The 14198-nt window shown below is 59.6% G+C and overlaps 1 protein-coding gene across 1 annotated transcript; it reads right to left on the bottom strand.

Annotated features, from left to right (window-relative positions):
• Positions 1 to 1966: 1966 nt before the first annotated feature.
• TSPO (translocator protein) lies at positions 1967 to 5614 on the bottom strand. Its single transcript, XM_007941733.1, has 3 exons — positions 5433 to 5614; positions 3061 to 3199; positions 1967 to 2152 (listed from the first exon to the last, which is right to left on the bottom strand). The coding sequence occupies exons 1-3, from the start codon at positions 5612 to 5614 to the stop codon at positions 1967 to 1969; spliced, it is 507 nt and encodes a 168-aa protein (XP_007939924.1).
• Between the last annotated feature and the right edge of the window lie 8584 nt (positions 5615 to 14198).

Genomic DNA, 14198 nt, shown 5'->3' with positions numbered 1-14198 from the left:
ACCAGGTGGAGGGAAACGGCTTAGAGACTGCCCAGTGGGGAAGGGCTGGGGAGGCATCAGAGGTCACTAACCGACTCCCGGATATGATGGTGCCATGTCCTTCACCGGAGCGCCCCTTACCTAGCCCACACCCAGTCTGTGGTCAGGAAGAAGCGGGCTGCCTGGAGACGGACAAGCCCACGAGTCTGTGGGATGGGCAAAACCAGCCTGGCCGGGCACGTTCTCCATGAGCCCGAATAACTGCTTCCCCGTGGGCCCCCTGCCCTACAGGACACAGGCCTGCTCACAGGGCCTTCTGCGGCAGGAGGCGTCTGGTCTCAAGTCGGTGGTGGCGTGGGCCTCGCTGGCCCCGGGGCTCAGATAGCTTCAGGCACGAGGAGCGGGGAAGCTCTGAGGGTCCTGGAAAACCTGACCCTGTTGTCACCCCGTGAGCTGCCTCGTGGTGACTGCATGTTTATCATAGCAGAGCTGCTCCCCAGGGCTGGCTTTATTTTACAACCAGTTCACATCCTGTACGACTGAGCTGGTGAAATGGACCGTGGAGTTGGCTGTGTTCACAGGCTTGTGTAGCCGTTGTAACTGTCGATCTGGGAACGTTTTCACCGCCCCGGAAAAAGCCCCCATGCCCACTGCCAGCCCCCCCCATAGGGTTTTCAATGGTCGGATTTTCAGGAGATTGCTGGGCCTGTCCTCCGTGCGGCCCTGCATGGACTTGAACCTCCAGCCTTTCTGTTAACTGTTTGCACCACTCGGATCCCTGAAAGCCTTGGAAACGAATGGGTACAAAGGACGCACAAAGCAGCCCCATCTGGGGCCTCCGATGGGTGTCAGAGATGCCACGTGGAAACCACTGAGCACTTGGCAGGCTGCTCCCGGCCCTGCAGAGTGTGATGTGCTGAATGAGGGCCCCACCGCAGTGCATGGTGAAGGCCAGGGTGCTGACAGCCCCAACAGTGAGCCACCTCCCCTCAGAACAAGCTTCTCACGACAAGTCACTTCTGAAGTCGACGTCAGGAGGCAGGCAGAGGGGGCAGTGAGCGTGGAGGGAGCGAACCCCAGCCCTGTGACGTGGTGAGGCCGCCAAGTGTGGAGACGTTGCCGATTGTAATAAGCTGCTATCCGCTGAAAAAACAAAAACCCAGCAGGTGGGACCCAGCCCAGGCAGTGGCCTGCTCCTAGGAGGCTGCTCTAAGGGCACCCAGGATGCAATGACAATTGACAAGACTGCCATCACTCACATGACCTGCCTGTAGAGGTTGGGGGGTCACCAGACTTGAGACTAGGGACACCTCCAAACCTGGGTGGATGTGGGCCAGCAAGGAGCCACCATCGTCCAGGCCTGGATTTGTAGACAAGACCCTGACGACCTTCTGACCCCCCATCTCCTACTGATTGGTGGGCTGCCGCTGGTGGAGAAGTTGGCAAGAGCCCAGATGCCCCAGGGACAGGCTAGTCGTCATCCCTAGCTCTGGCCACTGAAGGCCTTGCTTGGAACCCTGGCAGAGCCAGGCCAGCTGTGCGGCCTGCCCGTTTCTAGAACTTCCCCTGAGCGTGCTGGAAGCCACAGGCCATGGACGGGACCCCCACAGTCAATGCCCATGGTCCAGCAGCTTGAGCCATTGTGGTCCCTGGAGTCAAACCCTTGTGTGGTCTTGGGAGGGTCCTAGCAAGTATGGGGAAGCCCTGGCAGAGCTAGGCGGACCCCACGGAGGACAAGCCCTGCAGCTGCCTGGTCCCCCTCAGCCCCACAGCCAGGGACCCCAGGGAAAAAGGCCACCACACAGGCTGAAAACTTTTATTTGGCTTGTAAAACTCCACATTCTCAGATGTGTTCCTCCCAGGCAAGAGGTGCAGGGACCTGCTCTGGGTCCCTCTTAGCCAGGGCTCGGCCCAGACCACCCGAGGCTGCTCGTGATGGGCCCCACCTCAGCCCACCAGCAGCGGCAGCATCCTTGGCCGGCCACCCTCACTCGGACCGCCGGCCACTGCGCCGGCTGCGGTTGTCCTGCCACACGCGATAGTTGAGTGTGGCCGCAAAGGCCAGCCAGGCCAGGTACGGGTACAGCAGGCGAGCAGCCGGCGGGCATACTTGGTGCCAGGCCACAGTGGTGGCAGCCGCTGCCCCACCCAGCAGCAGGAGGTCCACCAGGGCCTGCGGAGACACGGGCAGGTCAGGGAGGCTGACGCGTCTGCACGGGGCGGAGGGTGGCCAGGCTGTCCACCTGCTGGACTCGGGGAACAGTGGAACCCCGACCTTGCCCTCAGGTGACCCGGCCAGGCCCCCAGCCCCTCTCAGCTTCAGTGTCCTCCTCTGTGACATGATGTGCATGACAGTATCGTGGGTACAGCATGTTCGAGGCCAAGGTGACTGTGCAGGCTCCCAGGCACCTCCCGAGCCCACAGAGGGGCAAGCCGGCACTGCCAGCGTCACTGGGAGGCCCAGGCAAGATCACAAGAGGGAACCGCCTGCCAAGAGGTGACAGCGACTGGGGTCACTCCCTGTGCATGGATCCCATGAACTCAGCAAAGATCTTAAAAGAAGCAGATGTTGAACTGGGGGAGGTGGCCCCCAGGCCCCTCATCTCCCCAGGCATGGTATTAAGTGCCGTGTGGGATTTGGTGATGGAACAGCCCCAAAAAACAAGTGGAGGGAGCTCTGGTGACACAGTGGTTAAGGCATTTGGCTGCTAATCAAAAGGTCGGTGGTTTGAACCCACCAGCCACTCTGCAGGAGAAAGATGAGACAGTCTGCTTCCATAAACGTTTGCAGCCTTGGAAACCCTATGGGGCAGTTCTACTCAGTCCTCTGGGGGCGCTGTGAGTTAGGATCACTCGACAGCAGTGGGTGTGGTTTCTCTTTGAATTTAAACAGCTGTAGCCAGAGCCCCAAGGAAAAGCTGCTAAGAGGTGTGCCAGAGCATCAGCCCAACAAGCTTCTAGAGAGCCATTCTGACCACGAGCCGGGTGCCACCCTCACCTTGAGACCCTGACCCCATTGAGATATGATGTCCCCATGTCCCCCCGAGAGAGGCCAACAAGACAGGCCGAGGCCACACTTACCCAGCCCATTTGGTGAGCACCAAAGAAGATGGGGGGCCATGCCCAGTTCAGGGCCAGCTGCCCAGCGTAGAGGCCCAGGGGGACCACAGCCTCCTCTGAGAAGCCCCCCAGCTCTTTCCAGACCATGTAGGAGCCATACCTGCAATAGAGCTGCCCGTCAGAGCACCCGTGGGGAAAAGGACAGGAGCATCCCTGGCTCTGAGTGGTCACAGTGAGGTTTCCTTGGGGGAGCCCAGTTCATCGAGGGAATCAGAAGTTCTGCTCAGGCACTGACGCTGTGTGACTTCAGGGAAGTTGCTTGACCTCTCTGGGTTACCTCACAAGGTTGCTATGGGATGTGTTAACACATTTGCTGTGCTCAGGGGGGTGCCTGGCACATTATCGTCATCATCAGTGCTGTAAAAGGGGAGGTACATGGGCCTGCAGGTGAAGAGGATGCTCCTAAAGTAGCCAGTGGTGCTGCACAGAGGACAGAGCATTTGGGCTGGGCCCTGTAGGATGAGTAGGAGTTTGCCGGTGGGAAGAAACAGAATTTGCAAAGGCTTAAAAGCAGGTGCAAGACCCTGAGTCAGTCTAGGTGACCACAGGCTAAGGTCTGGGGTGCCGGGAAGAGGGGAGGACTGGAGAGGTGGGTGATGGTCTGGTCCTGGGGGCTCTTCTGGCAGTGAGAGCAATACCACCACCAATAATGGCTCATGCCCTCTAGTTCTTATGTGGGCCTGGCACTGCTCTGGCACTCTCCAAACCTCACCTCATTCTGCCCTATGATGACACGGTGAGCTGGACAGCACCACCTCCCCATTTCATAGGTGAGGGAACTGAGGCAGAGAGGTGAAGTCACTGCCTAAGACCTCTCAGGACGTGAGCCCAGGTGGCCTGAGGCCAGAGCCCAGCTCTTAGCTGGCAGTGAGAGGGGTGACCCTATCCAGGGCCACAGGGAGCTGCTGGGGGAGGGAGTGGCTGGCTCTGCCGTGGGCCTCATCGGGGTCTTCACGGTGGAAGGTGCGTGTGAGAGGCTGGAGCACGTGCAAGTACCACCAGCAGTGCCCAGGCCAGGATTCTCCACCAGGCAGGGCCTGGGGGGCGGCAGGGGTGGGGCTGGGTCCCAGGTAACACCCAGGTTGAGGGCATCCGGAGGCCTGGCCTCTGCTACCCGCTCTGGGAGGAGGCCCTGTGTTGGGCGGGCAGAGCCCACAGGCAGGCAGGAGGCTGACCGCACCTCCCAGGCGCAGTTCCCAGAGGAGCCACTAGGGGGTGCCCTCCCTGGTCGGCACTTCCTTTCCTCTAGGACCGTCCCAGCCGGCCTCTGAGGCGCAGAGACGGAGAGGAACAGATGGGCAGGCAGAGGGGCTCCCGCAGGTAGCAGGTTCCCTACTTGTAGTCCCGCGTCTGGGGAAAGTCATGTGTCCCTTCCCTGTAAAAGGAGGATTGTGAGGACGAGTGGAGACGAAGGCTGCCACCCAGCCAGGGCACAGTGCATGGCAACCGGGAAAACCTGTTGCCATGGAGCCGACTCCAATGCGTGGCGAGCTGCCAGCGTCAGAGACCTGGGCGCCCCAGGGTCCTTACTGGGGGATTTTCCCACGGAGACGACCAGGCCTGCCTTCCTAATTTGCTGGAGTCTGGAAGCTCCTTGAAACCTGGTCATCACCATAGCAACACACAAGCCTCCCCCCCCCAGGGACAGACAACCGGCGGCCCCACTTGGGGTGTTCTGACCAGGAACTGCACCCGGTCTCCCACACGGAAGGTGAGAACTCGACCACTGAGCCGCCTGACCAGTTGCCCTGGAGCTGACCCAGCCTCCTGGCGACCCCGTTCTGTTGGAGGAAAACTGTGCTCCGGGGCTTTTCAGTGACTGGTCCTTTGGAAGCACACTGCCAGGCGTTCCCCACCCAGCACTGCAGGGTCGACTCAAGTCAAGCGTGTGAACCATCTGCACCCCCCTAGGGACCCCCGACGCACGGCAGCGACTATTACTGCTGCCAGGTCTGTTATCTTCAACCGAACTGTTACCAGAGGCGGCCGCGCTGCTGTCCACAGCAGCACTGACACAGCTCTGAGCGGGACACACGGACGCCGGCTGAGCCTGGAGTTGTGAAAACAGCCAGGATTTCAGTGTGGAGTTGAGCCATCGCCGAGGCCTCTAGGGGGCCCCAGGAGAAGAAAGCTGGGTTGTGCAAGCAGCGGGCCCCACGGCTTTTTCCTTCCTGGTAGCTGCCAGGTAGGTGAAACGCTCGCTCCAGGCTGCCCAGACCAGCTCCCCGGAGATGGCCCCGGGGCCAGGCCTGCCCTCTATAAGGGGGATAGCCCTGCCCAGCCTGCTCCGGGTGACCAGGCCCCATTGTGCAGGTCAGCCCCGGCCTACCTACCCCATGGCCGAGTAGAGCGTGGCCCAGATGGGGCCGATCACCCAGTGGGGTGGGTGCCAGGAGGGCTTCTGCAGGCTGGCGTACCAGCGAAGACCCTCTCCGCGGACAGGGCTGGAGCTCAGGAAGGCCCCCAGGCTGGGCACCAATGTGAAGCCCACAGCGGGCACCCAGGACGGGGCCATGGCTGCTGCAGTCGCTGCTCCAGAAAGTTCTGAAAGAGAAGACGGGGCTTTGGTGAGAGAATGAGGTGCCCCACAGCAGGGCCCCACCAAGTAGTCCCCAAGGACCTGCTGTGCACCCGGCCTCCCTCAGCGTCCCTGCAAGTCCTGGGGTAGATCTGTCATAGACCCAGTACACCGACGGGCACGCAATGCAGACGTGCAGAGTGGAGGTGGGAGGGAGGGAGGGGCTGCACTCACACCCACTGCCCTGCCCTCCTCACCCCAGGGCTCCAGCGAGCAGTCTTCCATCCTGCCTCACCCAGAGGGCTGCCCTGCGCAGCCGGGCGCCTGGGCTGCCTCCTCGCCACTGCCAGCTGCGAGGGTGCTGCCCGCTCCCACTCTCCCCCTTGACCGTGGGTCTCTGGGCAACACAGCCCCTCCTCTCTGCCACTTTGTTCAAGGCCAAGAAGCTTCCCCAAGGCCGAGTGCCGGCCCCTGGGGGCTTCCTCTCAGACTGCTGATGGCCCCCTTTCACTCCCAAAAAGCGTCCCTTTTACAAGTAACAAGGTTAACACGGGGACCCCGACACAGCTCGCCCACAGAGGTGGGCCACACTTCCGTGGCTGTCCTGCCCAAAATGCATGACCCTGTGAGAAAACGCCAAACAATCGTACACAGTGGAACGTTCTACAAAACAACCGCGCACGACTCCAGCATCTCCTAAAGTGCCAAGGTCGTGAAAGATAAGGAAAGATGAGGGAACCGTCCCAGACCCCAGGAGTGCGGGCCCGCCCCTGGTGCAATCCTGGGACAGACTGAGAACATCCGTGGAAAAGTGGGTGACGTTGAGCCGAGGTCCGACCTGAGTCACTAGCATTGCACCAGTGTTCGTCGTCTGGTTTGTCATCGGACGATCAAAGGCGGCAGGTGAAGGGTGTGCAGAACTCAATGCTACTTTTGCAACTTAGTTCAGATAAAACATTTAAAAAACTAAAATAAAAATAATAAATCATCTGAGCCCCTAACCAGCTGCCAGGGAGTCCACGCTGATGCACACTGACTCCACACGGGCCAGAGTGGAACCAAGCTCGTAGGGCTTCCAATGGCCGATTTTTGAAACTCAATTGCCAAGCCCGTCTTTCAAGCCGCCTCTGGGCAGACTCAAACCCCCAGCCTTTCGGGGAGCAGCCGAGCCGAGCATGTGCTCAGTCCCTCCTAAGTCCCACCTGGGTCCCCCTGGTGCCCTGACACCTTCCCCTGGCTCCCCCTCTGCCCTGGAGTTGACCCTGACTCGTGGAGACCTCGTGGTCACCGAGGGAACCTGTGCTCTGCAGTGTCCTGGGCTGCAGTCGTCATGGAAGCAGACCCCCAGGACTTTCTTCCACGCCCCACTGGGTGGGTTCGAGCTGTCAGTCATCAGCAGCCAAACACAGACCGTGGGCACCCCCCAGGGACCCACCTACCACAGAGGCCCCTCAGACCCTCCCTTTGTACCACATTACTCCTGCTCTGAGACCCTGGGGGGTGCCCCTCATTTTAGGGCCAGGGGAGCTCATGTCACCCTCCCACAGCACCCAGTTAGGGCCAGGCACACAGTCGGGGTTCAGGAAGCCCCAGAGGGCTGGCCCGCTGCTCCAGCTGATGGGGTGTGGTGCTCACCACCCAACTGCCCTGTTGTTCAGAACGCAAGGCCTCCAAAGGGGTGGTGACCTTCCACAGGCCTGAGCCCAGTGCGTCCCCCACCCCGCAGACTGCCAAACATGGAGGGCAGCCAGCTGACACGGCTTCCTCTAGGCGGGAGCTTCCTGAGGGCCCTGGGCACTTCTCAGATCCTGACTCACCGCAGTGGGGTACGGTGGGCAGGGCCGGAGCCCGGTAAGCTGAGTCATGCAGGTTGGGCTGGGCAGGCCCCAGAGAAGTCCAATCTGAGACCGGGCTCAGGAAGAGCTGGGAAGGGGCTCTGGGCTCCGGCAAAGCCCGCATCAAACCTGCAGCCACCTCCCCATGTGCTCAGAAGGGGAATAAGAACCGAAGCCTTAGTGTTGCCTCCATTTGCTTGGTGAGAACTCCCGTAGCTGGGCCTGAGTTTCCTCCTACATTGCCCCCACATGACAACTTGCCTGAGAAACTCTAGACAAGTGAGGGGTATGGATATCAGTGTCAGGGCCACTCACCCCATTTCCTCTGAGGGAAGCAGTGGCTCAGGCCAGGCCCAAGGCTGAGCCCACACAGGCCACGTCCCCTGCTTGAACTCCTGTGAGGAATGCCCTTCACAGAAGGTCTCCTTTGGGGTCAGGGGATAAGCACAAGGAAGTGTCCCCTAAACAGAGGCTGGGAACAGGGCAACGCAGAGGGCTCAGGGCTTGTAGAGGGTTCTAGGCCTTGCTCCACTCCAGCTACTCCCGGGCCCCTGAACACAGCACCTGGTGGGATGTGTTACTTCAATGATTCTTCACGGTGGCCATAGGGGACGGGGCTCTGGGGTGCCTCTCCCTCTTGGGCCTCATAACTGCTCCCATTTCCCAGATGAGGAAACAGAGGTGCAGGGAGTCATGGCACTTTCCAGCTCTGTGTGATCCAAGGCCCACTACACCCCTCCTCCATCTTCAAGAGGAAACAAGGAACGGGCACTCAATGGGGTCTGCTGGGCCAAAGCACTGGGCCTCATGCGCCCAGCACCAGGGCCACCCCCTTCACCTCACCCCGCCCCGGCTTAGCCATCGGCCCTCTGCCTGGTGCCAGAAGATTCAGCGTCAGTCTCTCCACTCCCAGTGCCAATGTGTGGGTACCACACCCTACTTCAGGGGGCGGGCAGCTGTTCCCGAACCTGCAGCCACCTCCCCATGTCCTGTGAGGTTTCACTCCTGGCCAGGAGAACCCAGGTCCACCCCTGTCCCTGGGGTCTCACTTCCTGACTGACCTCTGTGTTCCCATCTGGGAAAGGGGGGCTGACTGAACCGCAGGCCCCCAGGTGGGCCCTTGTTTTCCATTGAAGTCTCATACAGAAGGTAACAGAAAACACGAGCCAGAAACAAAATGAAGAGTTTTGCTCGGAAACCCTCCCTCCTGGACCCAGCAGCCCCCAAAGGGCCTTCTGTCACCCTGGAAGCCACAACTGGCCCACTGTTTTAGGCCTTACTGTCTTGAAATAACTCATGACTAATCCTCCTCTTTGGGAGCTCTGGTGGTGCAGTGCCTAAGGCATTTGACTGCTACCCAGATGTCTGGCGGTTCAAATCCACCAGCCACTCCTCAAAAAGATTAGGCAATCTACTTCTATAGAGATGTTGTTGTTGTTTTTATGTGCTGTCCAGTTGGCGCATATGGCTGGGGGGTTTGAACCACCAGTATTCTGGTTAGCAAGTGCCTTAGGCATTATGCTACCAGAGCTCCTTCCATAGAGATACCACCTTGCAAACCCAAGGAGAGGTCACTAAGAGACGGATCCGACTTGAAGGCAGTGACTTTGGTTATTTTGGGAATCCTCCTCATTATAATCTTTGCAAAACTTTAATTGTGAAAGTAACTAGCTTTGGAAAAGTTCTGGAAGGATACACTGGGGGCGGGCAGGGTTGGGGGTCTTGTGGACCAAGGTGGGGATCTGCTTTATGGGGACTGACTGCTTTCATCAACAAAGAGAGAGGGTCTAGTGGATCACACAGTCCAAGGTAAGGAGAACACAGGAGACTGGCAGGATCAAACATCAAATGACAAAGCAACGTAATTGTGGGGAACAGGTCTCCCGCCCTGTCAGCCAAGCCCTCACATCCCTGAGGGAGCCAATGTCAACAGTGTCGGGAAGATGCAGCGGATATTGTCCCTTCTCGGCCCACTGCAAACGTGTGTCCACCCCACACGCACTCCCACAGCTCGCACTCACACCACACACAGCAGGAGAGAAAGGGGCGTGGCCTCCGCGGCTGGGGGCGGGGCGCGGGCCGGGAGCCCACCGTGGGACCACGCAGGTCCGGACCCTGGCGCCCACTCCAGCCACGTGCCCTGGGACAGAGGTCTGTGGGGGAGCCTCGGTTTCTCCCAGCTCAAAGGGCTCCCTTGGGGACCCGGATTCCCTCCGAGGCGCCCTCTGGGGACTCAGAAAGACGTGCCTGCCTCCCCTCCGCTCACTTCCGCCTCAGCTCTTCTGGCCCCGGAGCCGAGAGCTCCTCCTGCGCCCTGCCTGAGGTGGGGGACCGCCCTCAGCTCCACAGACGCCCCGCCGTGTGGCCGAGCGCCCCGAGCGGATGCTGCTGAACAGCCGCCGTGGACACCCTGTCCTTGCCCATGACCCTGTCCGTGCAGACTCGTCCCGCAGCCCTAGGGGAGGCTCCAGTCCCGCCCCTCCCAGAGCACGAGGCTGGTACCTAGCTTCGAGCCTTTCCTGGCCTGGAAACGAAGCCAGGGCCATGCGCTTCCGCCAAGCTGGCCCCCACACTCAGCAGTCTGTTCATGGCGGGCAGCCCCACGTCCCCTCCAGCCCTACCCGAGTTCCTTTGTGCAACCGGCAGGAAGCAAGTTGGTCCTGGCGGCAGGGAGGTCCGCTCCCGTTAATCCAGGCTAGAGCGCCTGACCACTGCACTGGGAATCCAGGGACTCGGGTGGCGCAATGCCTAAGGCACTTGACTGCCAACCAGAAGGTTGGCGGTTCACACCCACTAGCCTCTTTGCGGAAGGAAGATGGGGCAATCTACTTTCGTAAAGATTTACCGCCTTGCTATGAGTCAGGATCGACTGGATGGCAGTGAGTTCGGTTTGGGTGCCGCTAAGCGGCAGTGTTTCGTTCTGTTGTACGTAGTAGGGTCACTATGAGTCGGAGCCGACTAGCCGGCACCTACCCAGTGGCTTTGGGCGAATAACACCCAGCGCCGGCCCGGTGTTCCTCCCACTGAAACGGGAGTGGGGTGCCTCCCAGTGGGTCCTGAGCTCCAGGCCTCCGTGACATTCTGAGCCTAAGGGCGCCCCCTCGCGGCCGCGGGCCTCTCCCGCGCTCGCCTCGCGCGTCTGCGCAATGGGGGCGATTCTGGCCCTTGGGGGCGCACGGCGCTTCCCGCCAGACCCGAGTGCTCTGCGGGGGCGCCGGCGCGGGGAGGGACCAGGCGGGGCGAAGTACCGCGTTCCCCCACCCCCACCCAGGCCGGGGTGACCCGCACGCCGAGGCCGCCGCTGACCCGGAAACCGAGCCCCGCAGCAGCCCCTCGGGCCTCAGTTTCCCCTCCCGCCCCGCTCGGTCGCGTGGGCCCCTCCGGGTCCGGTCCTCACTCACCAGCCGACTAGGGTGCGCTCCGGGAAGGGCACTGCGCGGCGGGAAGTAGCGGGAAGTGTCCCCGGGCCGCCCCGCCCCGGCCGCCCGGCCCCGCCCGGCCCGGCCCCGCCCGGCTGGGCTGGCCGCTCGCGGCGCGCTTGCATTTTACCAACCCCCCCCCGGGGCGGGGGGCTCCCTTCCCTTTCCGTCGCCTGGCCTGCGAGACGCTCTTCTGCCCCCTACCCCCAACCCCTGACTCCTCCTCCCACGGGAACCGCTGGCTGCGGGGCGGACCCAACCCGGTGCGGGCGTGGCCGCGCCAGGTTTGCGCTGTGTGTCTCAGGGCAGGTCGCTTCACCTCTCTGAGCCTCACGTTTCCCATCTGCAAAAGAGGACAAGAGACATAGAGATGCAGAGGGGCAATTGCCCCGCCTGCTGACAGATACCGTCCTGCACAGCAGTTCTGTCCCCCATTTCCGGCCAGCACCCCAATTCCTTTAGTTGTTGCCTCTGGAGGCTGCTCGCTGCCGTCTGCCCAAGAGTTTCAGAACTGATTCAGCTGTTTTCTGGCTGGTTTCCGTCCTCCACTTCTTCACGGTAAAATGGGCAGTCTCGTGGGACTTCTGAGTATGGCATACGGTAACGCAGGCACGGTGCCCAGAAAAGCCTGGCGTTCACCCTCACCGCCCTCCGCGTCGGGAGGCATTGCCTTGTCGCTGCAGCCCAGGCTGGGGGCCCCCTTGGGCTGCAATGACCACATCTGCCCAAGCCTTGAGGATGGCCAGGAGCCGCTGTAGGACTTCGCTGGGCCCTGGCACTCCACCCTCCTGACCCCTTACTCCATTAAAAAAATAATAGAATGATATTTTCAACCTTATTAATATGAAATATAGGCGCTCTGGTAGCATAGTGGCTAAGACACTTGACTGCTAACCAGAAGGCTGGCGGTTCAAACCCACCAGCCACTCCTCGGAAGGAAGGTTGGGCAATCCTACTTCCGTAGTGATACTGCCTCGGAAACCCAAGGAGGGGTCGCTATGAGTCAGGGCTGACTCGACGGCACATAACAACAACAACAATATGAAATATAAACTCGGCTGGATTGGATTCATTTTTATGTAAAGATTAAAAAAAAAATTTCCATGGATCCCTAAAAGAATTGTGGCCTCAGTGTATCTAGGCACCTTCTGGAAACTGGCCTGGCCACGCCTACCGCGCTGCCAATCTCAGCCGGTGGGAGGTGCCCGGGGCTGGAAGGTGGCAAGTTGGCCTGCTCCCCTCCAGCCTCACCTCTGTTGCAGGAGGACTCTGAATCTGCCGGGCAGCCTGCAAGGGAGGGATGTCTGTCCCCAAATACCTGCACACCAGAGCCAATGGGAGAGGAGGACTGAGAACAAGCCCCCAAGGTGCCCAAGTGGAGGAAGTTCACACCCACTTCACTGGTGAGAGATCTGCAGGTTGAGAGGCCAAAGATTGACCCTACAGGTAGGAAAGCTCTGTCCAGCAGCCTCCCCATCACTTCTCCCTCCCTCCTCTTCATCCCCACAGCCCTCACCTGGGCCCAGGCAGCACCCATTGCCTCCCGTAGCCAGTGACCACAGCCTCTAGCTGGCACCTAGCTCCCCTCTCGTCCCTTCCAGCTGTTGCATCTACTCTGACCACAGCCCTCCAGTGCCCAGACCCTCAGTGGCTCCCACTGCCTTAGAATCCAGTCCAAGCCTTTAACTTGGCATTCAAGGCCCTGCCAAGCTGGAGTCAAGGTGACAGCTCTGCCTGTGCCCACCTCTCTGATTTATCACACACTATTCCCCTGCCTGTAGCCCCCTTGGCCCTCCACCCTGGGCATCTCCACGTGCCCAGGTCTGAACTAATTCTCCAAGGACCAGTCCAGGAAGCTCTCCCAGAGTCCCAACTCTGCACCTCCCCAGGTCTGAGCAGGCAGTGGCCTCCTCCCCTCTGAACTCCACAGCACTGAGCGCCAACACAGGGTATTGGATGAGCCAGCCTCAAGGGCAGGATGGCGTGAACACCTCAGGGCGCCCATTACTGGGCTGAACCCTAAAGGAGATGACACAAGTTGATGGAGGGAGAAGTCTTGGGAAACATGCTCCGCATCTCCCGTGCTCAGAGAGGTGAAGTGATGGCCCAGAGGTCACACAGCCCATCATCAGTGGAGCCGGGATTCACATCCAGGGGTCCAGGCCCTGCACTGTGAACCACTGTGCCATTCACTGCCCAGGTCCAAGCGTGATTCCAGTCTACTAGGTATTTTACTTACATGTTTACTTTACTGCATGAATCACTTGTGTTTAGTGTAAAACAATTGGGAAACAAACAAGAAAACACAAAGTCGCGCACTCTCCCATCACCGTCAGCATCTTTCATGTGTCTCTATGCCTCTTCTAAGCATGCACAAGGACGCGGACACGCGATCAGCAGCTTTGCACCTTGGTTTCTTCCATCAGAACCTTCTTTCCGCATTAACTGTTGTCTCTGTAGCTTAATGTTACTTTGAAATGTTTCACTCACAGAAATGTGTATAAAACACACGCACACGCTGTAAAAAGGGGCCCAGGTGGCACACAGGTTAAACACACTGGCTGCTAACTGAAACCTTTGTGGTTCGAACCCACTCAGTGGCTTCGTGAGAGACAGACCTGGCAATGTGCTCCAGTAAAAATTACAACCTAGGAAACCCAATGAGACAGTCACGTGGGCTGCTACAAGTGGAAACTCGACAGCATGGAACAACAACGAGTTAAATAATAATAATGAACACATGCGTGCCACCCCCAGGTTAATGACCAGAATATCGTCAGTGCCCAAGAGCCCCCACATGCCCACTCCAATGACTCTCCCCCGCACTGAGATGATTTCTATCTTGACTTTGGATTTGAACATGTCCGTCCTCCCCCTCCCCCACTTTGGACTTGTATTAATACCATCTATGTATGTCTCCCTGGGCAATGTATTGGTTAGCTTTGAACAGCTGAAGAGCTATGCACACCTGGCCAGGGGCAAGGAGGAGCCCTGGGAAGGAACAAAGTGAGCAGAGCTTGTGCAGCACAGAGTGGCCTCAGTGACAAGTCGACAAGAGCCCCTTCCAGGGAGGGCAAGGTCATGGGCCAGGCCTAGGAGACTGGCAGGGCTGTGGCATGGGCATCCACAGGAAATGGCCAGAGAAGAGAACTCACTGTGCCCTACATTCAGCTCCCGGGAGTAAGGAAGGTGGACACTAATGGAAGTTGGAACGGGTGCCCTCAGTTGGCCCTTCACCAGCTCAAGGTCAAGACCAACCAAATGCAGCCAAGAATGTGGGCCAGGCTCACAGGCATTCAGTTCTTCTTAACCAGGCGGGGGGGGGGG

Source organism: Orycteropus afer, unplaced genomic scaffold (genome assembly GCF_000298275.1).
Source record: "Orycteropus afer afer isolate SDZICR_OR568_19922 unplaced genomic scaffold, OryAfe1.0 scaffold00083, whole genome shotgun sequence".
NCBI lineage: Eukaryota > Metazoa > Chordata > Mammalia > Tubulidentata > Orycteropodidae > Orycteropus > Orycteropus afer.
The sequence above is the reverse complement of the archived record's forward strand: the minus strand, read 5'-3'. Positions and strand labels throughout refer to the sequence as shown.